General features: G+C 44.6%; 1 protein-coding gene across 5 annotated transcripts in view; it reads right to left on the bottom strand.

The window, feature by feature from the left end:
- Nucleotides 1-25,953, bottom strand: part of STRBP (spermatid perinuclear RNA binding protein) — a 278,568-nt gene that overhangs the window by 11,395 nt on the left and 241,220 nt on the right. For all 5 annotated transcript variants that reach the window (XM_068248150.1, XM_068248154.1, XM_068248153.1 and 2 more), the window contains 4 exons: nucleotides 19,623-19,757; nucleotides 15,537-15,677; nucleotides 12,073-12,196; nucleotides 5,954-6,001 (listed from right to left, as the gene is read on the bottom strand). In XM_068248150.1, the coding sequence (XP_068104251.1) occupies nucleotides 5,954-6,001; nucleotides 12,073-12,196; nucleotides 15,537-15,677; nucleotides 19,623-19,757 (448 nt within the window). The remainder of the gene's footprint in view (nucleotides 1-5,953; nucleotides 6,002-12,072; nucleotides 12,197-15,536; nucleotides 15,678-19,622; nucleotides 19,758-25,953) is intronic.

The raw sequence follows: 25,953 nt of genomic DNA, 5'->3' as shown, positions 1-25,953 counted from the left end.
TGACCAGGAAGTGCCACCGCGCATCTCACAGCCGCGCACGGTGGGCAGTGGAAACGGGCCCTGAACGGTGCTTTTCTAGCAATCCAGCCTGCTGGCTGCCAGCCACATGTGCCTTTTGGCTACAATTGCATGCAGCCGCATGGCAGCATTTGTAGCACCATGCATGTTATCATTTGGCATGTAGTGTTGTTACCCGGCAGCATTAGGGCGCACCCAGATGTACCGTCAATGCCTGTGCTAGCAGCCAAGCAGTTTCCCCCCCTGCAAGCGTTTTAAAAAAACGCTCCAGAACCGCTCTGGTGTGCACCAGCCCTAACTCAGAAATACGGTTTTGTCGGTTTTTCTGTGGGGGACTTCAGTCAATGAATGGGAGCTATAATCCCATTCATTGATCGCTGGGCTAAAAGCCGGCGGGGGGAGTGAGCGCGGCCAGCGGGAACACGCTCAGCCTATCTGGATGAGAATGTTCGTCCAGATAGGCTTAAGTGGTTAAAGGAATCATCAAGCAAATCATGCCTTATATACTTACCTGGGGCTTCCTCCAGCCTCTTCCAGCTGACATGTCCCACGCTGACAGCTCTGCTCGCAGTCGCCGACCCGGGGTCCTCGCCAGTGCAGAGGCCAACCTCGGGGACGTCCTTACAGCGCCTGCGTGAAGCACCGCTGTCAATCAAGCCCATGTTGTCAGCGGCATACTGCGCAGGTGCAGAACACCGCGGACAACGTGGACTTTATTGACAGTGGCGCTTGCGCAGGCGCAGTGGAGGAGGTCTGCATCTGCACCAGTGGGGACCCCGGGCCGGCCACTGCAAACAGATCTGTCAGCGTGGGAAATGTCAGCTAAAAGGGGCTGGAGGAAGCCCCGCGTCAGTACTTCACAGGAGGCACGATTCGCTTGATGATTCCTGAGAGAGATATGGAGGCTGCAATTTTTGTTTCCTTATTAAACAATGCAAGTTGCCTGGCAGCCCTACTGATCTTTTTGGCTTTAGCAGTGTCTGAATAACGCCTGAAACAAGCATGCAGCTAATCTTGTCAGATCTGACAATAATTGTCAGAAAAACCTGATCTGCTGCATGCTTGTATCATTATATACTATTACTAAAAGTATTGGAAGAAGAGGATCAGCAGGGATGCCAGGCAACTAGTATTGCTTAAAAGGAAATAAATATGACAGCCTCCATATTCCTTTCTCTTCAGTTGCCCTTTAAGGCCAATGAGCCTTAAAGAACAACTGAAGCGAGAGGGATATGGAGGCTGCCATATTTAGTTCCTTATAAGCAATACCAGTTGCCTGGCTGTCCTGCGGATGCTCTAATACTTTCAGCCGTACTGCCGTAGACCCTGAAGCATGCAGCAGATCAGATGTTTCAGATATTGTCAGATCGAACAAACTTAGCTGCATGCTTATTTCTGGCGTTATTCAGCCACTACTGCAGCCATTTACATCAGCAGGGCTGCCAGGCAACTGGTATTTGTTTAATAAGGAAACAAATATGGCAGCCTCCATATTCTTCTCACTTCAGTTGTCTTTTGAACAAACATCAGTTAACCACCCTGGCGTTCTGATTAAATCGCCAGGGTGGCTGCGGGAGGGTTTTTTTTAAATAAAAAAAAAACTATTTCATGCAGCCAACTGAAAGTTGGCTGCATGAAAGCCCACTAGAGGGCGCTCCGGAGGCGATCTTCCGATCGCCTCCGGCGCCCAGAATAAACAAGGAAGGCCGCAATGAGCGGCCTTCCTTGTTTTGCTTATATCGTCGCCATAGCGACGAGCGGAGTGACGTCATCGACGTCAGCCGATGTCCTGACGTCAGCCGCCTCCGATCCAGCCCTTAGCGCTGGCCGGAACTTTTTGTTCCGGCTACGCTGGGCTCAGGCGGCTGGGGGGACCCTCTTTCGCCGCTGCTCGCGGCGAATCGCCGCAGAGCGGCGGCGATCAGGCAGCACACGCGGCTGGCAAAGTGCCGGCTGCGTGTGCTGCTTTTTATTTCATTCAAATCGGCCCAGCAGGGCCTGAGCGGCAGCCGCTGGCGGTGTTGGACGAGCTGAGCTCGTCCAGACCGCTCAGCTGGTTAATGAAAACAAGTTTATACATTTAAGAGCTTTAAGTGGTAAGATAATAAAGGGTACATCTTAACCTGTACGGCACCGATGTACAGTGAATCTACGCCCCCCCCCTGCCCAAGGATTCCTGACTGGGGGCGTAAATACACATATCTGTTTGTTTACCTCGCAATTGCCGCGCCGCTGTCATTCATTTCCACCACAATACCACTGTTCCATGATCGGGGAATGGGAACAGCTTATTCCCAAACTCGATCACAGTTCCTATAATGAGTGAAAAGCCGGTGTCAGCCGGCATTTCATCCTTAAAGGATACATACATAAAAAAATCCACTTACCTGGGGCTTCCTCCAGCCCCTGCCAGCCGCCTTGTGCCCTCGCCGCAGCTCTGCTCCCTGCTGGTGGCCCGGGCTCCCCTCCGGCATAAGATTCCCACTGCGTCTGTGGTTCTCAGAGTCGCACTGACATCATCCACACTGTACTGCGCAGACGCAGTACAGTCCGGACGACGTCAATGTGACTCAGTGAGCAGCACACTGGAGCGCAAGCAGATGCCGACCTGGCAAGCTCAGCATCTGCACCAAAGGGAACCAGGAGCCACCGGAGCTGCGGCAAGGGCACAGGACGGCTGCCAGGGGCTGGAGGAAGCCCCAGGTAAGTAGATTTTTTTTTTTTTTATACTCCTCGGACCTTCCCTTTAAAACGAAAGTAAATAGATACACTTAATACTTTTGAGTACTGTTTACAGTCTCATAGCAGTGTAGCACCATAGTGTGGCCAAAAACTAAAAATGCACCCACACATACATTAAATATAGAAATACATACATTTTTATTAAATTTTAACCCCTTAAACCCCTAACCTATATTTACCAACATAAAACACTCTTTAAAATAATAAAAATGACACCATTTAAAAACAAAACATAATAAGTCACCTTATGGACTTTTTAATATGTAGGTCATCAGGGTATATTACTAAAAGTACCACCCAAAGAAAGCCTAATTTGTGGCGAGAAAAAGCAATATAACGATCATTTCTGTGTGATAAGTAACAAAGTTATTGGCGAATGAATGGAAGGAGTGTGATGTGAAAATTGCTCTTGTTTTTAAGGGGAAAAAACCTGGGGTTGGGAAGTGGTTAAAAGTGAACTTGAAAAACAATATTCATCTTCATAAACCATGTATAGAGTGTAGTCTTGTTAAAGTAAGGATAAGACGTAACTGCTCATTTGCTAGGGTATGAGTATCTGCCTGGATATATGTGAGCCCAGTGTGGAGTGTAGCCAGGGATTCCAAACATTGTAAAAATTGGGGGAGGTGTCTGAGATTAGACTAGTAAAGTATTTGTTAGGACAAATCTTATTTTCTCCATTAGTCCATTCCAGTGCAGGTCAAGCTTGAGCCAGTTTGCTTCTATATGAATCCTTGTAGCCATAAGTACTGTATTTTTCGGACTATAAGACACACTTTTTCTCCCCCAACAGTGGGGAGAAAAAAAGTTACTGTGTCTTATAGTCCGAATGTGACAAAGTACCTGTCCGGGCACTTGTGTAAGCAGCAGCAGCGTGATCCAATGGTGTTCCTGTGTAGCATAGCAGCAGCCGCTGCAATGATCTGCAATGCCTGTCTGTTTTGTAGCTTGTCCTCTGAGCGACAGCAGCACAATCGGTGTTCAGAACTCCTAGAGCAGCATAGCAGCAGCCGCTGTTAGATTTGCAATGCCTGTGTCCGTCTTGTAGCTTGTCCCCCAAGCAGCATAGCAGCAGCCGCTGTAATATTTGCAATGCCTGTGTCCCCATCTATTAGCTTTTCTCCCGTGCGGCAGCAGCAGCGGAATCAGTGTTCACAACTCCCAAGAGGCATAGCAGTAGCTGCTGTAAGATCGGTAATGCAGGTCCCCTCTTCTCAGTGGGTTTTTGTGCCTGCATCAGCTCCGTGTCAGCATAATTTGCGCAGAGCAGGACATCTTCAGCCACTTTGCTCACAGTGTCCTCCAAGGGCCTCCGTACTGCCTTGCTTATTGGTTCACCCTATGACCCCGGCCTTGCAGGTCATGAGCGGGCGCCAACAGACAAGGCAGTATGGAGGCCTCTGGAGGACACTGAACATAGTGGCTGCAGATGTCCTGCTCCGCCCAGATTACACTTACATGGGGCTGATGCAGGAACAAAATCCCGCTGAGAAGAGGGGATTGCATTACTGATCTTACAGCAGCTACTGCCATGCCTCTCGAGAGTTGTGAACAGTGATCCAACTGCTGCTGCCGCCAGGGGACAAGCTACAAGATGAACGCAGGCATTGCAGATCTCACAGCGGCTGCTGCTGTGCCACTTGGGGGACAAGCTACGAGATGGACACAGGCTCACTTCAAAAAGCCCAGGCGTATATGCGGGTCCTGCAGCATTTTGGAGGCGATTCAGCCTCAATGTTAAGTACAGGGAAAGAGGGAAATCACTCTAAAAAGTGCTGAACAGAGATTTTCCTAGCCTTTTTTTTTTTTTTTTACTAAAAAGCCGATTACTTCCAGGTCAAAGTGTACAAAAGGTCTACAATCGCTACACCAAATGCTCCAAAACTCGCTAGACATAAGCAGAAAATTGCTAGGCACATGCCTAGAATCACTTAAAAAATTGCTTCAAAAAATGCTAGGCGGTTGCGATTATGCTAGTGTGTTTTGGTGTGCACTGGCCCAAAATCTGAGAGAACCCACAGGTTGTGGACTAGCCCATCTCCTCATGGGAATTCTCAAGGTTTTGTTTTCAAAAAATGTTTTCTAAATGGCAGGGTGGGAGTCAGGGGCACTGTACACATGCCGGATCATTGGTTGAGGTGGTAATTATTGGCCGCCTCAGCCAACTTAAATCTAGCATGTGTACAGGACTTTATGGTGTTAAGCTGAACATTATTATTATTTAGTATTTATATAGCGCCATCATCTTCCACAGCGCTGTACAGAGTATATCGTCTTGTCACGTAACTGTCCCTCAGAGGGGCTCACAATCTAACCCCTACCATAGTCATAAGCATGTATCATGTAGTGCATGTATCATGTAGTGCATGTATCATGTAGTGCATGTATCATGTAGTGCATGTATCATAGTCTAGGCCAGGCATGGGCAAACTTGTCCCTCCAGCTGTTAAGGAACTACAAGTCCCACAATGCATTGCAGGAGTCTGACAGCCACAGTCATGCCTCATAAAGGCAAATGCATTGTGGGACTTGTAGTTCCTTAACAGCTGGAGGGCCAAGTTTGCCTATGCCTGGTCTAGGGGCAATTTAGAGTAAGTCAATTAACGTATCTGTATGTTTTTTGGGATGTGGGAGGAAACAGCGTGCCTGGAGGAAACTCACTCAGACATAGGGAGAACATACAAACTCCGTGCAGATAGTGCCCTGGCTGGGATTTAAACAGGGAAACCAGTGCTGCAAGGCTAGAGCGCTAACCACTACGGCACCATGCTGCCCACAAAATAAGATAAAACATAAAATAAATATTGCATGTAGAAAATGTGTAAGTACTACCTAACATACCTTAGATAGAAGTAAAAAGTGTACCAGATCATGTAGACATAATCTGAGCATTATAGAGAAAATTATATTATATTTTAAAAAACGCTCCCATTTCCTTGCATAAAAATCAATGTGAAAATTGTGGCAAAATCACCATGATCATAATTTTTTGAAAAATCGCGATCACTACAATTTTGCCACGATTTTTATGCAAGTCAATGGGAGAGTTTTTTTGTTTTTTTTTAAAGCTGCAATCGCTGTGCTGACGGATCAAAAAGCGCTCTGCAGTGTGTGTCTCAGGACTTCGCTATTATTATTTGTGTCCTGGCATAACCTCTAGCTTACCATATGAAAATGACATCTGTCTACATACCGTAAGCAGGTGCCGCAGCAGCACTGTACCCATATGGAGCTGCATACCCTGAAATAAACAAAGAAATACCAAGTTCATAAAATTGCTTTCTCAATGCTTGCAATGTGCAGATGTCAGAATTAAACCGTTACAAATGTTCCTCTCTATATCTTCACAGATTTCCTTATAGGCACAATGACTGTCAGTCCATGAAGCTACAAAACAATCATCGTCTTTCATTTCTGTCACCTTTCTGCTGTTTATATAAGTAGTGAAGTGACCACAACATATTCCAATATTTACCTGCACACAACCAGCTTCCTGACTGAAAACTACAGGATATAATATTAATCATACTAAATCCATGGATTCTAACAGATTCAAGCCTATATTCAGGTTAAAATGATTATGCACAAAACACTGTTCTAAAAAAAAAAAAAAAAAAAAAAAAAAGGTTTCGTTTTTACAAAACAAAGAAAAAATTAGCTCTACCATCAGAGATTCTCAGCAACTGATAGATGCCTGTCCACACCCAGCCAGCATGAAACACTGCAACTTGAAAGCCCGTACACACGCCAGATTAACCACTTGAGGACTGCAGGGCTAAACCCCCCTAGTGACCAGGATATTTTTAGCTAAATTGGTCACTGCAGCTTTAAGGCCAAGCTGCAGGGCCGCACAACTCAGCACACAAGTGATCCCCCCCCCCCCTTTTCCCCCCACCAACAGAGCTCTCTGTTGGTGGGGTCTGATCGCTCCCCCCATGTTTATTTTTTTTTTAAATAAATATTATTGTTTTGTTTTTCTTCTTCAAAACCCCTGTTTCTTTAAGTTTATTCCCTCCCTCCCTCCCCACAGCCAGCCAATTATGGCGATCGGCTGTCATAGGCTTCTGCCTATGAGAGCCGACCGCTCTCTTGTCCCCCATGGGGACAGCCGTGTCACACGGCTGTCCCCAGTGCAGCGCTGCTGCTCATCGCAGCGCTGCACCTAGTAAATAGACGGCGTAATCGCCGTCTAACAGTCTCCCGAGCGGCAATAGCCTCTCGGAGACTGAAGGCGGGGCAGAGCTCCGCCCTCCGAGCATGAGATGCGCGCGCACCATGCGCGCGATCTCATGCAAAACAGAGCCCCAGGACTTTACGCCAATTGGCGTTAGGCGGTCCTGGGGCTGCCGCCGCGGCCACGCCTACTGGCGTGACGCGGGCGGCAGAAGGTTAAAGTCTGTTTTAATCGACCGCCTTTATGGCCCATACTCACGGGCTACAATTGTCGCCGCAACCACGTGGCACGCGCGTTTTGCGGCGACAGGTCGCCCGTGAGTATAAGGCGCAACACGGGCGCGCACCTCGAACCGTCGCTGCTGTCGCCAGGCGATTGGTGCGGTCAATCGCCTGGCGACAGTTGCCGCGCAACTTCGCCGCAACTGTCGCTAGTCCGCGTGTGTATGCGGACTAGCGACAGCAACCAGCAGGGAATACCCTGAGCTTCCGGCGGGGGGAGGAACGTCGGCGACAGCTTCCGTCACATAAGTTGCCAGGTCCCTCCGCCGTGTGTATGCGGAGGGACCTGGCGACGAGCTGTCGCCTATACTGTCGCGCACACGCTCCCGTGTGCTAGCGACAGCAACAATTGTAGCCCGTGAGTATGGGCCATTAGGCTGGCTTTGCATCTGTACAGCCTCGGTTCAGTGATGTTGCCTGAGGGATCGGCTGCCGATCGGCCGGGTGACATCAATCTAGGGTGTGTACTAGCCTGTTGTCACATAGGTATGAGAGGTATGAGAGGATTACTCTGCCAAGTTGAAGCCACACCTCATTATTGGCAGTCAGTCATGGCTTCAAATTGACTGCGGTAGAGAGAGGAGGAGGGCAGAGGCAGCTAGAAATTAATAAGAAAAAAGAGCAACTTTTAACAAGTCTTTTAATGCATAATTCACATAAAAGAATGTTGTAAAAAAAGGCATATAAAAAAACTGAAGCTGAATGTGGGCTTTAATTTAAAATGGTTAAGGCAAAAAAAAAAAGATACTTATCTAATGAGGGGGAAGGGTCTGGGTCTTGTAGAGCCTTCCCTTTCCTCTCATGGTCAACTCGCTCCAGCACCGCGTCCCTCATTTAAATCCCCCACCGCGGGAGGCTTCGGAAGCCTAAAGCTGGCCATACACTGGCCCGATTTGCGCCAGTTTCTACAGCAGATTCGATAACTGGGATCGAATCTGCTGCCAATCGTTCGCGCTAAACGCACCCGCCGATCCGATTTCCTCCCGAAATCGGATCGGTCCGTCAATCGCGCCGTGCGTGAAATTACCCTCGATCGCCAGTGGGTAGGGAGTGCGTAGTTAGCGGCGGCCGATCCGATCAAGTATACATTACCTGACGCTGGCTCCCGGGCATCTTCTCCGCGCAGCACCGCTCTGTTCCTGCTTCCATCCCAGCGTACATGAACTTCCTGTGTCACTCCAGTGACCAGGAAGTTCATATAGAGGGCGCTCTATTTGAACTTCCTGGTCACGGAGTGACACAGTGTACGCTGGGATGCGGTGCAGGATGCGGTGCAGCGCGGAGAAGAGAACCCGGAGCCAGCTTTAGGTAATGTATACTGGGGGGGGGGGGGGGGGGGGGGGGGGGGACAGGCGGCAGGAGCAGCGCAACAGATTGTGATCGGTTTCAGCCTGAAACCGATACACAATCTGTTTGCAGTAAAGGCAGCCATACGATCCCTCTCTGTTCAGATTCGATCAGATAGGGATCTGTCAGTTGGTCAATCTAATGGCAAATCGACCAGTGTATGGCTACCTTATGTGCTCCCAAAGACGATAGAGTCCGTACTGCGCATGCACAAGAAAGTGCCTTTGTGAATGTGCACTACGAGGCCGCCTGTCTTCAGGGGGAGCACTCCGGCTCTCAAAAAATTCTGAAGCCTGCCATGGCGGAAGCGAGCAGCTAACGTGGAGACTGCAGTGTAACAAGGGGACCATAGGAGGAACAGGGAGGCTCTACAGGAACCAGAGTCTTCCTCCTCCTTAGGTAAGTTATTTATTTTATTTTTTTAAATTCAGGTTCATTTTAAAGCAAAGGATGAAAGGAAAGCATAAGGCAATACTATATAGGTACACAAAGATAATGCAATACTATATATGTACACAAAGCATAATGAAATACTAAATAGGTACACTACTGTACAGATTTGTGAATAGTGAGAGGACTTCCCCTCTTTAGAGGAATTGGGCTTGATTCACAAAGCGGTGCTACCTGTTAGCACGCCTGTGAAAACCCCCTTAGCACGTCTAAACGAGCTTTTCGCGCGTAAAACTTTACGTGCGCAAAACTTTATGCGCGTAAAACTTTACGCGCGCACTGCACAGAGCGCAGGGCGCTCCGCGCGAAGTGCCCAGTAAAGCCTATGGGGCTTAGTGCGCATAGGACTTTGCGCGCGCAAAGTTAGCGCACGATCTGATTGAGAAATCCGGTGCTAACCTACTTAGCACCCTGGTTAGCGCGTCTAAAGACTTTAGACGTGCTAAGTAGGTTAGCACCGCTTTGTGAATCAAGCCCATACTGTATTTATAAAGCGGACAATTAGCATGATCACCAGAATAGTGATGTTATTGCAAAAACAACCACATTTGTCATACTAATATATTTAATGTAGCCGTTCTATTCAATGTAACAATTATCTGAAAATGATTGCCATATTTATATGATCGCTGAAATCTGCAATCATCAGACGTGTAAAGTGGTGATCAGTCTGATCGTTTCTTTATAAATCATCAAATAGCGTTGACTGCTTTGAAAAGGGCAGAATGCCATAAACAATAGAGAACAGTGGTGTTTGTTTCAAACATTATTTGACACTTTGAGTTGCAGTTGTATGCAGCCATATTGCATCAAGAAAATGGACCTGTAGATCGCTAATTTATGGGAAATGTAGTACTAATGACTAGTGTTGTCCGGATCATGAACGATTCGGATCTTTGATCCGAATCTATTTTATAAGTCGATCATCCGAATCGTCAAAATGAGTGATTCGGATCGCAAAAGGGGCGGGGCCAGAAGCGACACGCCCCCTCTCAGCGGGCAGCGGGGTCCTGGAAGCAGAGCTGAGATAGATCGCTCTGTTGGATGGGAGCCAGGCTTGCAGGGACAGCAGGTAGATGAGAGAGAGGGGACACTGCCAGATATGTGTAGAGCACATATACTGGCTATAATGTGCTGCTCATTATAGGCTGCCTGTTCCGTAGTTGTGTGCAGTGATCACGTTGGAAGCTTTTGGCTCAGCTCAGCACAGCTCAGTAACTTTGCAGGCACTGTGATTGAAGGGCACAATGATCCTCCTGCACTCGGCACTAAACAGCTGCACTTATCTTCTGGGAATGCTTTGGGGAATGCTTTCCTTCACTGTGCGACGTTTGCAGTCAAAGTGTACAGATGAACATATAGGTGAAATACATGTAAAGCATATGATTGCAGCATGTGGGTATTGTGTGCAAACATTTCTGCTCTCTGCTCGTACCTCCTCCCTTCTCTGTCCACTCCCTGCCCTCTGTCCATCTTCTCCCCTTCTCTGTGTGTCCACCCCCCCTCCCCTTCTCCTGTCCACAGACCTGTCCTGCTAGTCATTTCACCCCGAATGCTTCGGTAGTAAAATGATCCGAGATTCGGATCAAAGATCCGGATCTTTTCAATGATCCGATTCGAATCATCCAGATCATTGAAAAGATCCGAACTTCCCATCTCTACTAATGACCTAGTACTGATTGCCAGGGAGTGAAGTATGATCAATCTTGGTGTATAAAATATAAAAACGGTGATCATATTTAAACCTTAGACTGCTGAGGACATCTATAGGCGTTTGCTTAGTTGAAGGACGTCTTTAGGCATTTTTTTTTTCACAGATGTCTAAAGGCATTTAGCAAAGTTGTGGCTCAGTGTCAACCTTTGACCTACAATATGCAAATAATTCTCAGTTGATCCAGAATTATGCAAATGTTGTTATAAATCAATGCAGCTTGAAAATGGACCAATCAAATGCTTTCGCTGCAAATTTTGTTTCGTCCATTTACAGTTTAGATTTTCATAATAATTAGCAATATTCTCAATCATCTTACATGTATTTGCATTTCAGTGACAATCCCTGACCAATGTTGACTTTCATACATGTAGATTTTGGCAAGATATTTAATAAATACAATTCCAACACTTACAATGCTTTTTTAACAAATAAATATGCACCTAAAAGCATACCTGAAGTGAGAGTTAAACAGAGGCCACCAATGCTTTTGTCTGTCACATTATGTAGTACTGACTTCAGCAATGTCTCAGGCTCCCTGCACACGATTCCGATTTTTAATCGTTTTTTACATGCGATTCCGAATTTTAATGGTTACTGCATGCTGCGTTTTTTTTCTTCGTTTTTCTGTTGATAGCATTCAGGAAAAATCGGAATTGCAAATTGGAATTGCACATCGGATTTGCAGTGTGCTCCCTGCCTCACACCTGCAACAAGTATGCAGCCAGCAGATTCAGAACACGTGATCTGCATAATTGTTCTGACTCCGCGATCCAGAAAACATTAAACAAAAGATCTAAACAACCCGGAAAACTGCATTTCCCCTCAGGTACAGCCCTCTCTGTATTCCTCATTTCAGGGTACATGACGAGACAAGTAAAAAGGGCGCCACCATAGACTAATGTAAATTACAGCTTTAACAGTGCTCAGAGGGTAATTTGGGCGCTGACAGAAGACTGAGCCCAAATTACAAAACAAAGGGTACTTTTTCCGTTAGCCGGGCGCATCCTCTAGGTGGCGATAATTACTATTCCCCCTCCAGGCCACCATGGATAGTAGGGAAAGATGTAACTCTGCTGGAGTTCTATCGCCACCTAGTGGATGCGCCCGGCTAACGGAAAAGAACCGAAAAAAGTTTAATTTTACAATTCTGGCAGCCGAATAGCATCTTACCCCTGAATCCATGGTGGCCTGGAGGGGGAATAGTAACCAACGCCGCTGGGAAATTTGCAGTCGCAGGTTGAGTCATTTTTCAGCTTCACCCTGCGCCCAAATTTCCTGATGCCCTTTTTGAATGTATGTGGTACATGAATCCACAGGATTGAAATATTCAGGTTAGATAAGGGTACCTGGAGCTATGTATCCTGGAGCAGCGGTTGCGCCCACAAACGCTCCCCTCGCCAATGCCACTCGTCCTCTTCCTCGAGCCGCTTGTACAGCTGCCGATACCGCCGTGTTCACCACTCCTTTAGTCTGAGGTTACACACAAACAACATGAAATCATTAATCGTGGGTTGAGACAAGAGTCACTACTGCTATTAAAACGTACGCCATCATTTAAACGCCTGCTGTTTGCTGAGAAAACATGATCTGTGAAATCGTTTTATGTATTTAGGAATTCATCTATTATTCTTTGCTGACATAGTGCATAGAAAACAGCTGTACATAAATCTCACTTCCTGAAACCTGGATTTTCTGGGCTCACACATAAAAACCTCATATTTCCTTCTAGTATATTTAACAGCTGGACGGGGAGAGAAATGTTGTGCAGCTTCCTGTTCTGTCTAGGAAGAAATCAGAGCAAAAGCAGCCGTGAACATGAGAATCCACGCAGAGCTGGGGAAAGAGTAGTAACTGAATAAATTGTGGTGCCGTCTTTGTAATGGTAATGAACCCGTAACTGTGCAATTAATTTAGTCTCCAACTGTCCAATAAAACTCTTGTATTAGGCAAGGAATGAGTAAAGCTGGTTGGCCTGATTTACACATCTGAAGAGTTTTCTTCTTGATCAGCTAAAATGTGCTGCATATTTATAAGTTTATAACCCAATGAGTCTTTTGTGAATCTATATTTGCAGAAACTATAAACTTTTTTTTTATTATTACACTGCAGACATCACTGTAATATTTTATTTACCTGCCCTTAAATTGGAAATGGTAAATTTCCGCATTCTATGGGAGGCACATTTAGTAAGTGTATTCTCCCATGTACGAGTTTTTCTGTAACTTCGGCCATTGACAGCTGCTTAAGTAATGCAACTTTTGTTATTCTTCAAAGAAAGCTGAGGCACCGCTAAAAACCAGACTCATCATTTTACAGAAGACAGGAAGAATATTAATAATTCACTATCATCCAGCCTTCCAGTAATATGAAAGAATCATTAAGGAACTACTCCAAGAAAATATTTTACTTTTGGATAGTAAAGGGGTTACTAAGGTATGTTGTTACTGTTGTCTGTGTCCCCATAGTGGGGATTTTCTGTAGATTCAGTCCTTGGGATCTTTCATAGCTCTAATATGAACCCCGGTGGTGCCAGGGGCAGGAAATGAGGCACAGCAGAATAAAGGGGCAGGAAATGAGGCACAGCAGAATAAAGGGGCAGGAAATGAGGCACAGCAGAATAAAGGGGCAGGAAATGAGGCACAGCAGAATAAAGGGGCAGGAAATGAGGCACAGCAGAATAAAGGGGCAGGAAATGAGGCACAGCAGAATAAAGGGGCAGGAGTGAGGCACAGCAGAAAAAAAGGGGCAGGAAATGAGGCATAGCAGAATAAAGGGGCAGGAAATGAGGCACAGCAGAATAAAGGGGCAGGAAATGAGGCACAGCGGAATAAAGGGGCAGGAAATGAGGCACAGCGGAATAAAGGGGCAGGAAATGAGGCACAGCGGAATAAAGGGGCAGGAAATGAGGCATAGCAGAATAAAGGGGCAGGAAATGAGGCATAGCAGAATAAAGGGGCAGGAAATGAGGCACAGCAGAATAAAGGGGCAGGAAATGAGGCACAGCGGAATAAAGGGGCAGGAAATGAGGCACAGCGGAATAAAAGGGGCAGGAAATGAGGCATAGCAGAATAAAGGGGCAGGAAATGAGGCATAGCAGAATAAAGGGGCAGGAAATGAGGCACAGCAGAATAAAGGGGCAGGAAATGAGGCACAGCAGAATAAAACTTGTGAAGATTCTAACTCTTCACAACATAAGAAAAGGATTGATCTGTAGGTTTTAACTTTAGAAACACATCCATTCTAGCTATTCTGAAAGCAAATGCATTGTTAGCCAATAATCTAGTTTTTAAAGGACACTTCCGAGGAAAATGAAAAAACAAGTTCTACTTACTTGGGGCTTCCTCCAGCCGCTGGCAGTCGATATGTCCCTCGCCGCAGCTGCGGTGTCCTGGGGTCCCCTCTGCTGCAGATGCCGAACCTAGCCAGGTCCGCATCTTCTGTGCTTGCACAAGCGGCTCCATTGGCCGGGAGCATTCTGTGCAGGCGCAGTAGTTCTGCGCCTGTGCAAAGCGCTCCAGGCTACGTGAGCGGCATGGCCGTGCGCTTGCGCTGGCGCAGAAGATGCCGACCTCGCAACGGAGGGGATCCCAGCCCCTGGAGCTGCGGTGAGGGACAGATAGGCTGCCAGAGGCTGGAGGAAGCCCCCTCTGACATTCCCTTTAAGCAAGTCACACACAAACATACATTTTAATTATCATATGTAGACTGTAAAAATTGTAGTTTATTTTTACCAATTTAAAAGCAAATTTGCTAAAAATCGTATGCAATGAAAAAGGCAGTATTATAAAAATTAAATCCACAGTAAAAAGCACGTCAAAATGATCATTAGTTCCACGCTTCACTATTGGTCAATGACAAAATCAATTGCAGTAGATCAGTGTTTCTCAACATTTTATTGGTATGTACCCCTTTTGAAAGCCTGTGCTGGCCAAGTACCCCTTAGACCTTAGAACTGTTCCTACTCTACCCATGCCAGTCAGCACACAAGTGAGCACTTCATGCTGTAGAATTTAGAGTTTCAAGCTGAAAGCAATGATTCCAGCAGCAAGAATCCACATTATTTTATGTCTGACTGTTGCTGAGCTCAGACGCGACTCAGTGCATCTCCACTGCCCATAGCGACCACTAGGGGGACTGGAGCAGCCAGTGGCAGCCTGATTGAAACAGGCCTCTTTCTTCTGCAGAAACTGCATTCCTAGTGTAAATGTTTCATTATTAAAAATTTGCATGTTCTTGTTTCAAATATTTTTATTTAGTATTTATATAGCGATATCTTCCGCAGCGCTGTACAGAGTATGTTGTCTCGTCACCTAACTGTCCCTCAGAGGGGCCCGCAAATAAATCCCTACCAGTCATATGTCTATATCATATAGTGTATGTATCGTAGTCTAGGGCCAATTTACGGGGAAGCCAATTAACTTATCTGCATGTCTTTGGCATTTAGTAGGAAATCAAAATGCCTGGAGGGAACCCACGCAGACACAGGGAGAGCATACAAACTCCTTGCAGATGCCCTGCCTGGGATTCAAACCGGGGACCCAGCGCTGCAAGGCGAGAGCGCTAACCACTATGCCACCATGCGTCCATCCTATTTTGAATATAATGCTTGCTTCCTCTGAGGGACAGAGCAGACATGTCATACCACAGATTGTTCTATTTTGAAAAACTGAGCGTAACCCCCGATTATGTATTTTTCATCATGTATTCTACTTCTGCTGTACAAATGTGTGTCACATTTTCTCCAATGTCATTTACAGTGTGCCGTTTATTTACTGTGATCCTCTTATATTACACCGATGTAAAGTCTCACCTGTGGAATAATCTTTTTCTTCTTGTTATTTATGGCATTTGGCCCAGAGAACAGCTTCTCTAGGGCAGCAAGTGCTGCACTGGCTTTTGCTACCTTCTTGTTTGGACCAGCGCCCCTGAACTTCTGCGCATCCACCTCAACCTGAGAGGAAAGAAAACAATAGTATGAAACTAACATTTCACAGATTTCTCGCTTAAAAAAAAATGGTAATTTTAAAAAGTAAGTTACAAATACACAAGACAAGGTTCACAGTGGTCAGTTGCATAACACAGGCGTTATAATGCATTATAATGACTGTGAACTGAAAAAGACACTAGGCATGGACTTCAATGCAAACCCTGCATGCAGCAAGTTAAAATAACGCGATAACGCAGTACCGTGAACAGGCTCATAGAACTGTATGGGCCGTGAGTTGACATGCAGAATCATTCTGCAATGCAACTGACCACTGTGAACAGGGCCTCACTGTTTAATTAGCATAGATGTAAGAGGTTTGTTAGTAGTCATGTTAGTTAAACCGTTGCTTAATAAAAGACAACATTCTGATTTGAATGTTAAGCCTAGTACACAGGCTAGATGTATAAAAATAATGTTTTTCCTGTACTGGATTAGGCGATGAGAAAAAAAAACAAAGAAACGAAAAAAAAACTATTCACAAAAGAAAATATCTACATGTTTGAAGGACAGCTGCCTTGGTTATATTCAGATCTAAAGTATCCAGTGTGGTAAGAATCCCAAACCACAACTCATTAGGAAATCAGTGGTTTTAATGACACTAACCTCAAGGACAATCAGAGAACAACTCCCCCCCCCCCCCCCCCCCCCCAAAAAAAAAGTCTATAAATGTTTCAGACAGCTTTTTACTCCTTATTTACCAATCTTCAATTATGCACATAAATATTACATTTTTGAACACATAAAATAAATATAGGTCTAAAACTTCTGTAAAAAAATAATTGTAGCAAAGAATAAAAAAAGGATCTATCCGTATATCCTCAAATATGGGTTGACTCGACTCGAATATTTGACCCTCTTAAAGCTGGAATTTTTTTATCGACTCAAGTATAAGTCCACCCAACAAGTTGATGGCTGCACTTGGGGACCAGGATTAATTAACAGCTGCACTTTGGGACCAGGAGGGATAAATGACTGTGCTGCATACAGTATTGTAGCCATTAAATCCTCCTGACCCTTAAGTGCAGCCATTAACTACTCCCCCGCAGCATTAACGACTCCCCCGCAGACATCCTGTGCCGTCATTCACCGATGCTTTGCGGGGGCAGGACGTCTGCGGGGGACCATTAGAAGCCCCGGGTAAGTTCAACTCTTTTTCCCCTTACCCACTTACAGTACTCCTTTAAGTAAGGGACAACATGCACCAGCACACTAAAATTCCTAAGCCAGGACTTCTTGTGGTCGTACATTATTGAGTTGTCCCCTCAAGCATGTCCACAGCTTTGTCCTTTGTATTGGTGCCAAAGGTAAAGCGGAAATGACCAACTGCATTGCCAGCTGGCTTTCCTCTTTGCATGCTGAGTGTGATCCTGTAATCCAGAACTCAATGAGGTGATGGATTGGGCCTTTAGAGGAGGTGAGTTAAGTTGAGCCTTTTTTTATCCCTAGTAAGTGATGTATCAAACTGTAAGCTCAGTGGTTTTGAATATACTCCTCCTCCCAATGCAAAGCTAGCCAAGGTAAGCACAAAGGTTTATTTATGCTGGATCTACCATACCGCTATGTGTTGTCTGTACCTCTCCTCTTTCCCTTAAGAGGAGGAGTAAATGGTACGGTGAATGGGCCGAGGAAATGGAAGAGTGATAGGAGAGAACATTGCCACAAACCTGCCTTCTTCTGGTCTGAAAATGTACATGTTGCCAAATGTTCCCAGGAATGGTTACAGGGACTGGGGGGATGGAAGAGAGGAATGGACAACACACAGAGGTATGTGGATCCAGCATGAACATACTTTTGGTAGCCTTGCCTTGGGAAGGTAGTTTGAGGAAAAAACACTACTGCATAATCTATTGAAAATAAAATTCATAACTTTTATTCGTTTTTTTGAAGATGAAAAATTAAATGGTTAATTAGGAATTGATTAGATGCAATCCCCACTGAAACAAATAAGAAGCTGTTTTTTTTAAATGGAAGGGCTAATTCACTGGGCAAAGCCATTGCTGTAAAGGGAATCCTTCACTCTAACATCATTGCCAATGGAGAATTGTCCAAATGCACTTCCATTAGTTACAGGGAACCTAAACTGGGAAGGGATATGGATGTTTCCTTTTAAACAATACCAGTTGCCTGGCTGTCCTTCTGCAGTATTGGCTGAATCATAGACCTAAAACAAGCATGTAGCTAATCCAGTCTGACTTCAGTCAGAGCACCTGATCTGCATGCTTGTTCAGGGGCTGTGGCTAAAATTATTAGTGACACAGGATCAGCAGGAGAGTCAGGCAACTAGTATTATTTTAAAAGGAAAAATCTATATCCTTCTCACTTTAGGTTCCCTTTAACATAGTATCAGTAGCGGAAAAATGATTCAGTGCTCCAGCGCTAGCTGAATGCTTCTGACCACTAGAGACAGAGCAGTACGTCTTGTCCATTTCTAATGACACTGTGCTAGCTCAAGGCAGTGCACTTGGCAATTCACTGCTGGTGATCAGAGAGGGAGCGGAGACATAGGGAAGACTATCACACACTGTCCGAAAAGGATTTACGAGGAAAAAAAAAAAAATCACACTGTACAGTATAATACAATGCTATTTACAAATATTACAATATATTACAAAATACCCCCCATCATCATCCCCATAGCTAAAGTCTATGAGCTATGAGGATGATGATGGGGCTTATTTTAATCTTTGTGGGATAGCTACACCCCACTGGATTTTCCTAGTGGGGGGGGGGGGGGGGGGGGTCAGCCAGGACCCCCACTTTACAGTTTATGAGGTGGACAGTCCCCCACACGGGGGGTCCACCTAGTATCCCACACTACTCATGCGGGTTACATCTGCCTACACTTGTATATTTACTTTTAGGGTGCACTCTACCTTACCTTTACCAATAGGGCTTGTCTACCAGTAGACTTTAGTGTGTGACATAGGGAAGAGTCAGGTAATTATGGGCTAACTAGTGACCTTAGCCCATTTAAAAACGTGCTAGGTCTGTCTCCGCTAACCCACCGCGTGCACACGCCCGGGCCGAGCGCGCCCGCCACTCCTGGCCCCCCGCCGCATCATTCCCCCAGCTCTCCTCCTCAGTGTCTCTGCGTCCCTCCCTGCACACGCGCACAACAAAAAAGGACAAACACTTGCATCTTATTAGGTAGGTTTGCCTATACCTTTACAATTATTTTATTTTTTTACATACAAAGGCATTTCATATTTTCCTCTGCGCCCCCTATTGCTACGCCACTTACTCTAACCAAGAACACAGACTGCATGATGTGAGGCAATGCAAGTGACAGAAGTAAAACACTGTAAACATTTAGCATTGCATAGCATAAACACACCTTTAATTAACAAAGCTAACTATGTTCTCTCAGGCAGAGTCTATTGTTTTTTTTTTTAGGGTAACTTACCTTACATATCTGTCTCTTTAATCCCATCCAGGCCTCAGGTCAGAATTTTAACTAAATACAGAATCCAAACACTATTTAGAGAAGTCACTCCTGGAGTTTTTTTTCACTTAAACTGCTTTTACTAGTTTTACATCATTGAGACCTTTAATAACTTTCTCACATTATCTTATCAGTGTTCTCCCCAGGCTCTTTTAGCCGGGTGCTCCACCAGGCTAATTTTGGTGAGCACCCGGCTGTCATTGGATCACCACATCCTATGCTGTAAACAGAGTTGTATCAGCCCTGCATTACCCCCTCGCATCCCACCCGGCTACTTTTTCATGCCACCCGGCTGGAAAAAATCCCGGGGAGAACAATGTTTTATGCAAAGATCATAGGTTATGGATACAGGTGTTACTTAGGATACAATCCTGTATGGCCTTTCCACAGTCCTAACCTAAGAAACATGTTCCTGTATTAGTTACATTACTACGCTCATGAGTGGTGTTCTGATCATTTTTACTCACCTCCATTACAAACCGCTTGTCATGGCTTCCTCCACTCTCTGATATCAACTCATATTTCAGGCCCCGCCTCTTCTCATTTAGCTCCATGACAGGGTTTTTCCCACTGGCTGTAAGAATAGGACCTTGAGTCCGGACCTGCGCAAGAAGATAACAAGATTAATGTAATTACTCCAAGAGGAATATCTCCACTGGTGTAAACAGGGAACATAAATTACCCACAGTGTAAAAAACAACACATCTCATTGATTTTTAACTGAAACTTTGAACTGAATTATTTATTCGGTAATTTAATAAGAAATTGTGATCATTTAGGATGAGACCGAAGCCAGCAGACAGCTTTGAGCTAATAAATGCTCCAAGTAATTACCGTACTATGAAAACACAAACTAATTTAACAGCGTATGCAGTGTAGCCTAGAAGTAAACAGTCAGGAAATGATGTCTGCATTGAACATCTGTAAGCTGAGCAGGCATAGACTTCATAAAAGACAACTTCATGCATTATTTATCTTGTTTCACACCAATCATACCGGGAGCGAGCTATAATTACAGTATGTTCTTCCACAAAATATTCTGTAACAATACATGCGAATGGCAATGCCTATGTGATAGCATGGTTTTTCCTTCAGACATTTTAGTAAATGAATGTCCTACCACACAATGATCGCTGATCTTTAGGCTTAGAAGGGCTGGTTTACACCATTCAGACACAAAGCAGCCAACATAAAGGAGTAATGTGAGAATCATTCTCTTACAATGCAGGTTTCTGAAAGATTCTGCTCTGCACTTTTGCTACACTTCTTTTCTCTCTCCTAGCTCCAGCCTATATCTTCCACAAGTCCCAAACTATCAGAGCCACCATCAACAGTACAGTATGATAAAGAATCTGCCCCATTGAGCTGCCACCTACTGCCTATTTCTCTTACTGTAGATTCCATCTTTACTCAGATCAAACCTTCGTCTAATATTACACTCTCTGAAACTACTCTCATATCTTAGTATTAAACTACCCTCTTATTGTGAAAGTACTAATAATATGAACAGGCCCAGATTTACTTCACTGCAGCCTATAGGCATAGATGTCCTGGCACCTTAGACTTCACCCAGCGGTCCCTTCTCCCTTACTCTCCTTGCCCATCATAGGTAGCTACAGGTGCGCCTAAGTGTTAGGTAGCCAAAAGTACCCTCAATATTAACCATCTCCCGACCGCCTAACACAGGATTGCGGCGGGAGAGTGGCTCTCTCGTTCCTCCGCGACACACACGTGCGACATCTTGCGAGGATCGAGATTTGATGGGAGCTCGCGCTGCCTCTGACACAGGAGACCTGGGTTCAAATCTCCACTCTTCCTATTCAGTAAGTCAGAACCTATTCAGTAAGGCATTATTGGGCAAGACTCCCTAACACTGCTACTTCCCACTGAGTGCGCTTCAACAAATTTAGAAGATTTGCTGATAAAACTAATTTGGAAATAACCATGATGACCCTTTAAAATCACGTTAAAATTGGGAAAATATTAAAACCCCATATCAGGCAAAAATGCTTTCTAGATTGGTTAAGGCACACAACCAAACAGTTGTTTTCTTTTTGGTGAGTGGATGTCGAATACAGTATATCACTTCTAAAGCACCTGTTAGGAAGCCCAGACAATAACCACTTCCTGCACCACAGGCTGTCAGTGCTATAGGCTACAAAGTTCTCAAAGAAGTTGAATGTGTTCTTTCACCCTTGCAGGCTGAACACTGGCGTGAGGCAAACAAAGCAGCAAAATCAGCTTCATCCACAGAGCCTGAAAACAGACTCCCTATACTCTGTGCCTCTGTCTATATAAAACAGAATTTCAAGGTAGAATTTTTAGCTGCAGAAGCCTCATTTCACACAAAAATGCAATATTTCAGCATTTTGAATACAAGGCTTCTAGAGAATAATTTTAATATTTGCCTGAATACTAATAGCCCTATTAAATCTAAACTTATTGACATAGAACCTTTCCAGCAATGTGATTTTGCCTGAAAGGTCTTGACAGAGACACTATACTTCATTTAGAATAAATTCTAGAAGACTTGAGAAAGGAAGCTACAGAAAAGTTTAAGGCAAAGGGTTACAAAGCCGAAGTTCCTGTGATAACAGAAAACCACTGTGAGAATTAACAACTCCAATTGGGAAAATTTGTATAAGTGGTAAATCTGCCCAGGAGCATCATCCTAGCAAAATTACTTCAGTAGCACATAGTTAACTCATGTAGGATGTCATAGAAAAACCAAGAACAAAATATAAGGAACTGCAGGCTTCTCTCAGCTGAGATAATAATGGTCAAAAATGGTGTCAGCAGGAGAGCTGCAGGGCAAGAGACTATGATAAATGCTTGATTAACATTTGCCACTCCATTATGATTATCCTTAAAAATGTTGGGATTGTCTTGTGGACTGAAACCAGAACAGGGTTTTTTGGGGAAGACACGAGTTCTAATACCTTTGACATTAAGCCAACGCACCTAAATAAAAACAACATAGCCACTGCTAAAGAGCCTGGAGCACTAGCGGCCAGATCAGAAGCTGCCATGGAGAAGCGAGCAAGCTGGAATAAGGAGAGGTAGGCATGCTTTTACCAGCACGTTTCCACACACGCTGTGCATCCACTGCCAAGCTCCAATGTCCATGGAGAGCTATGGGGGGGGGGGGGGGGGGGTGTGTTGGCTAATTGGCGGGCTACAACATTTGGCCAATTTTTTAGCTCCACAAGGGGGGCTGGGCTTATATACAGATTGTGCACACTCTTAAATTGAACCTAAACTGAGAGGGATATGGATGTTTCCTTTTATGCTGGGGATACACGGTACGTTTTTTTTTTAATCAATCGAGCCGCTGATGGCTCGATTGATAATTTCCGATGTGTCCGATACCCCGCCGAATGGATTCCGCGCTCGATACAGGCGGGCAGGTCAATAGAAGAAACGAGCAGAAGATAAGAAGCCGCCTGCGGGGACGAGCGGGAATCGATCCGGGCGTCCGCAGGGACGCGCTGGAATCTATCGTGTGGCTCGATACACGGTACAGAAACGTACCGTGTATCCCCAGCATTAAACAATACCAGTTGCCTGGCAGTCCTGCTGATCACTTTGGCTGTAGTAGTGGCTGAATCAGTGACTGAATCACACACCTGAAACAAGCATGCAGCTAATCCAGTCTGCCTACAGTCAGAGCAACTACAGTCAGAGCAACTACAGTCAGAGCAACTACAGTCAGAGCAACTGATTTGCATGCTTGTTGAGGGGCTGTGGCTAAACGTATTAGAGACACAGGATCAGCAGGAGAGTCAGGCAACTGGTATTATTTTAAAAGGAAAAATACATATCCTTCTCAGTTTAGGTTCCCTTTAAATTAACCCTTTGTTGAAGCAAAATAAAATATCCCACATGTAACACCACACTGGTCTCTGCAATATAGTTCTAATCAGAGATAGCACACCAATGGCTTCAGCAAAGAACTTGTATCGGGCAAGCACAGTGATACACTACATGTTTTGGGTGTAGCCCTTTCTCAGGTGTATCCCGCCCACCATGAGTTAATTCCACCTTACAAGAAATCACATGAACAGAAAACAGATGCAAATATCTCCACTTTCATTAACCATTAACTCTCAGGGGCAGGGCATCATAAAACAGAAATCACAATCAAAGAAAACAGAAAGGAAGATCTGTTGTTGAAGCACCTTTTGATTTAATTACAGCATTCACTCTTCTTGGGTAGTCAACTGCCATCAATTAAAGAAACTCTTATAAATCCTAAATGAAGTTCAACTGTCCTAATAGGATTTTCCCGACATCCGCTCAGTTGACTACCAAAAAAACAAACAAAAACAAATGCCATGGTTCACTGAGCGCTTACAAAGCACCAAAGGGATCTCATTATTGAAAAGTATTAGTCAGCAAAAGGGAAGAAAAACATTCCCACAGAATCGGATATAACTTGGAACATTGAAGATCATCATCAAAAAGTGGAGAAAAACATGGGACAACAGTGGTATTGCCAAGAACTGGACATCTTTCCAAAATTGATGAAAATACAAGACAGCAACTGGTCAGATAGACTGCCAAAAGACCTACAAAGGAGCTGCAGGAATTTCTGGCACGTACTGGTTGTGTATTACATTTGACAACAATCTTCCAAACTCTCCAAATGTCTGGAGTATGGAGTAAGGTGCAAGATAGATACCTTTTCTTACAAAGAAATGTTTTTTTTTTTTTTTAAAAATACATTAAGTTTCCCAAAAGCATGTGGGAGAATGTGTTATGGTCTGATGAGACCAAAATTGAACTTTTTGGCCACAATTCCAAATGGTACCTTTGGTACAAAAACAACCCTTAACATCACCAAAAGAACACCATACCCATGGTGAAGCATAGTGGTGACCGTATCATCCTTTGGGATTGCATTTCTTCAACTGGAACTGAGGCTTTCAGTCAAGGTGAAGGGAATTATGTATAGTTCCATATACTAGTCACTTTTGGCCAGAAACCTTCAAGCCTCGTTTCCACTATCGCGAATCCGCATGCGTCTTGCGTATGCGTATTCGCATAGACAATATAAGTAAATGAGCCTGTTTCCACTTATGCGTCTGCGGGAGTGTTTTATTGTGCGGAGAAAATCTGCATGGAACACCCTGCAGAATTCGCCTGCGTGTGGAATGCAGGCGAATCGCACACAATGTATTTAATAGGGAAATCGCATGTGTTTTCCCCATGCGTTTTTTTGCCGCAAATTCGCATAGGTACCAATGTAAATTCACACAGGCAGTGACATGGTTAAAATCGCATATACCCTCACCTATGCGAATTTGCATGCAAATTCGCGGCAAAAAACACATGGGGAATCGCATCCGCATGCGATTTCATCAGCGGTGGAATCCAGGCGATTCCGCACCGCAATAGTGGAAACGAGCCCTCAGGCATTTGCTAGAAAGCTAAAGAGGAATTTCTCCTTTCAATGACAAAGACCCCAAGCATGCATCCAAATCAATAAACAAAAGGCTTCACCAGAAGAGAAGAGATGTTTTGGAAAGGCCCAGCCAGAGGCCAGACCTCAATCCAATAGACCTGAAGTGGGCAGTGCTCAAGAGCTGCCATCGCAACCTGACAGATTTGGAGCACTATTGCAAGGAAAGGCGTGTACATATTGTCATGTCAAAATATGCCATGCTGATAAGATCCTTTCCAATGAAAAAAAAAAAAAGATTGCTGTAATCAAGTCAAAAGGTGCTTCAGCAAAGTATTCAGTAAGTGAGGTGCAAATTTGTTATTGGTTAAGTTTGTTATTGTATCAAATCGTAAAGGTTATAGGTCTCATTATGGACATGAGCACGCTTTCAGGCCACTGAGTGGATTTCAGCAATGTGCATCAGTGTGCAACATGCAACGTCATCATACAGTGCACTGACAACACTGTCTGATAAGCACACTTAAAGGAACACTATCCATTAAAATGACTTTTTTTGTAATGCTGTATGTTAGGGCACACATTACCACAATTACTTGGAGCAATTTCTTTCTACACACAGCACTGCCTCTCTGCTGGAAAATCATCTTGTCAGTTTTAGATACAAAAAGTGTTGGGCTTTGCAGCACTAGACCATGTTCCTGCACAGGAAGGTTGTCATCAACTCATCAGTGTATTGTTTATTAATCACCTAGCTGAAAGAATCTTATTTAGATGGTGGTAAGGGGTTAAGATTCCAGCAATGTGTGTTTATTGTCTTCACTTCTCTGACTGTTTAGACAGGTATTATCAGGGTCTTTATCAGTATGTCTCTCCCTCCCAGTATGGACAGCACACAGCAGCCAAGGAAGTAGCTGCAGCCAGGAGTGTAACATCACAAGCAGCCAGTCCGTCAAGTGTAGTGTCTATACATCTCCCTGACTGCTAGTTATATTACAGCAACAGGCTACCTGTTACCGCTTCAGATCATCCTCCTCAGACTCTCCTGCATGCTGTGAAACAATGAAGTATATTTGTGATCTGTGTGAGGAATGAAGGATGATTTTAAAGCAGGGAGAGAGGAAGAGAGAACTGGGTGAATAAATAATGTGCAGGCGCAGATCTACTGGGAGCTTGAGGCTGGAGGAAGCCCCGGGTAAGTAGTGCTTGTTTTATTATTTTTTGCCTGATAACTCCTTTAAGTGTTATGAATAAGCAAAAACTGTGCCAATCAAGAAGGAACATTTTTACATCAGTGTATTCAGCCAAGTATAAACGTTGAGTTAGCCTTTAATGTACTCTTGTATGACCTCTTTAATGTACCTGGAACTTTCTGCTTTCTTATAACAATTTTCCTA

The sequence above is a fragment of the Hyperolius riggenbachi genome, chromosome 8 (assembly GCF_040937935.1).
Source record: "Hyperolius riggenbachi isolate aHypRig1 chromosome 8, aHypRig1.pri, whole genome shotgun sequence".
Classification (NCBI taxonomy): Eukaryota; Metazoa; Chordata; class Amphibia; order Anura; family Hyperoliidae; genus Hyperolius; species Hyperolius riggenbachi.
The sequence above is the reverse complement of the archived record's forward strand: the minus strand, read 5'-3'. Positions and strand labels throughout refer to the sequence as shown.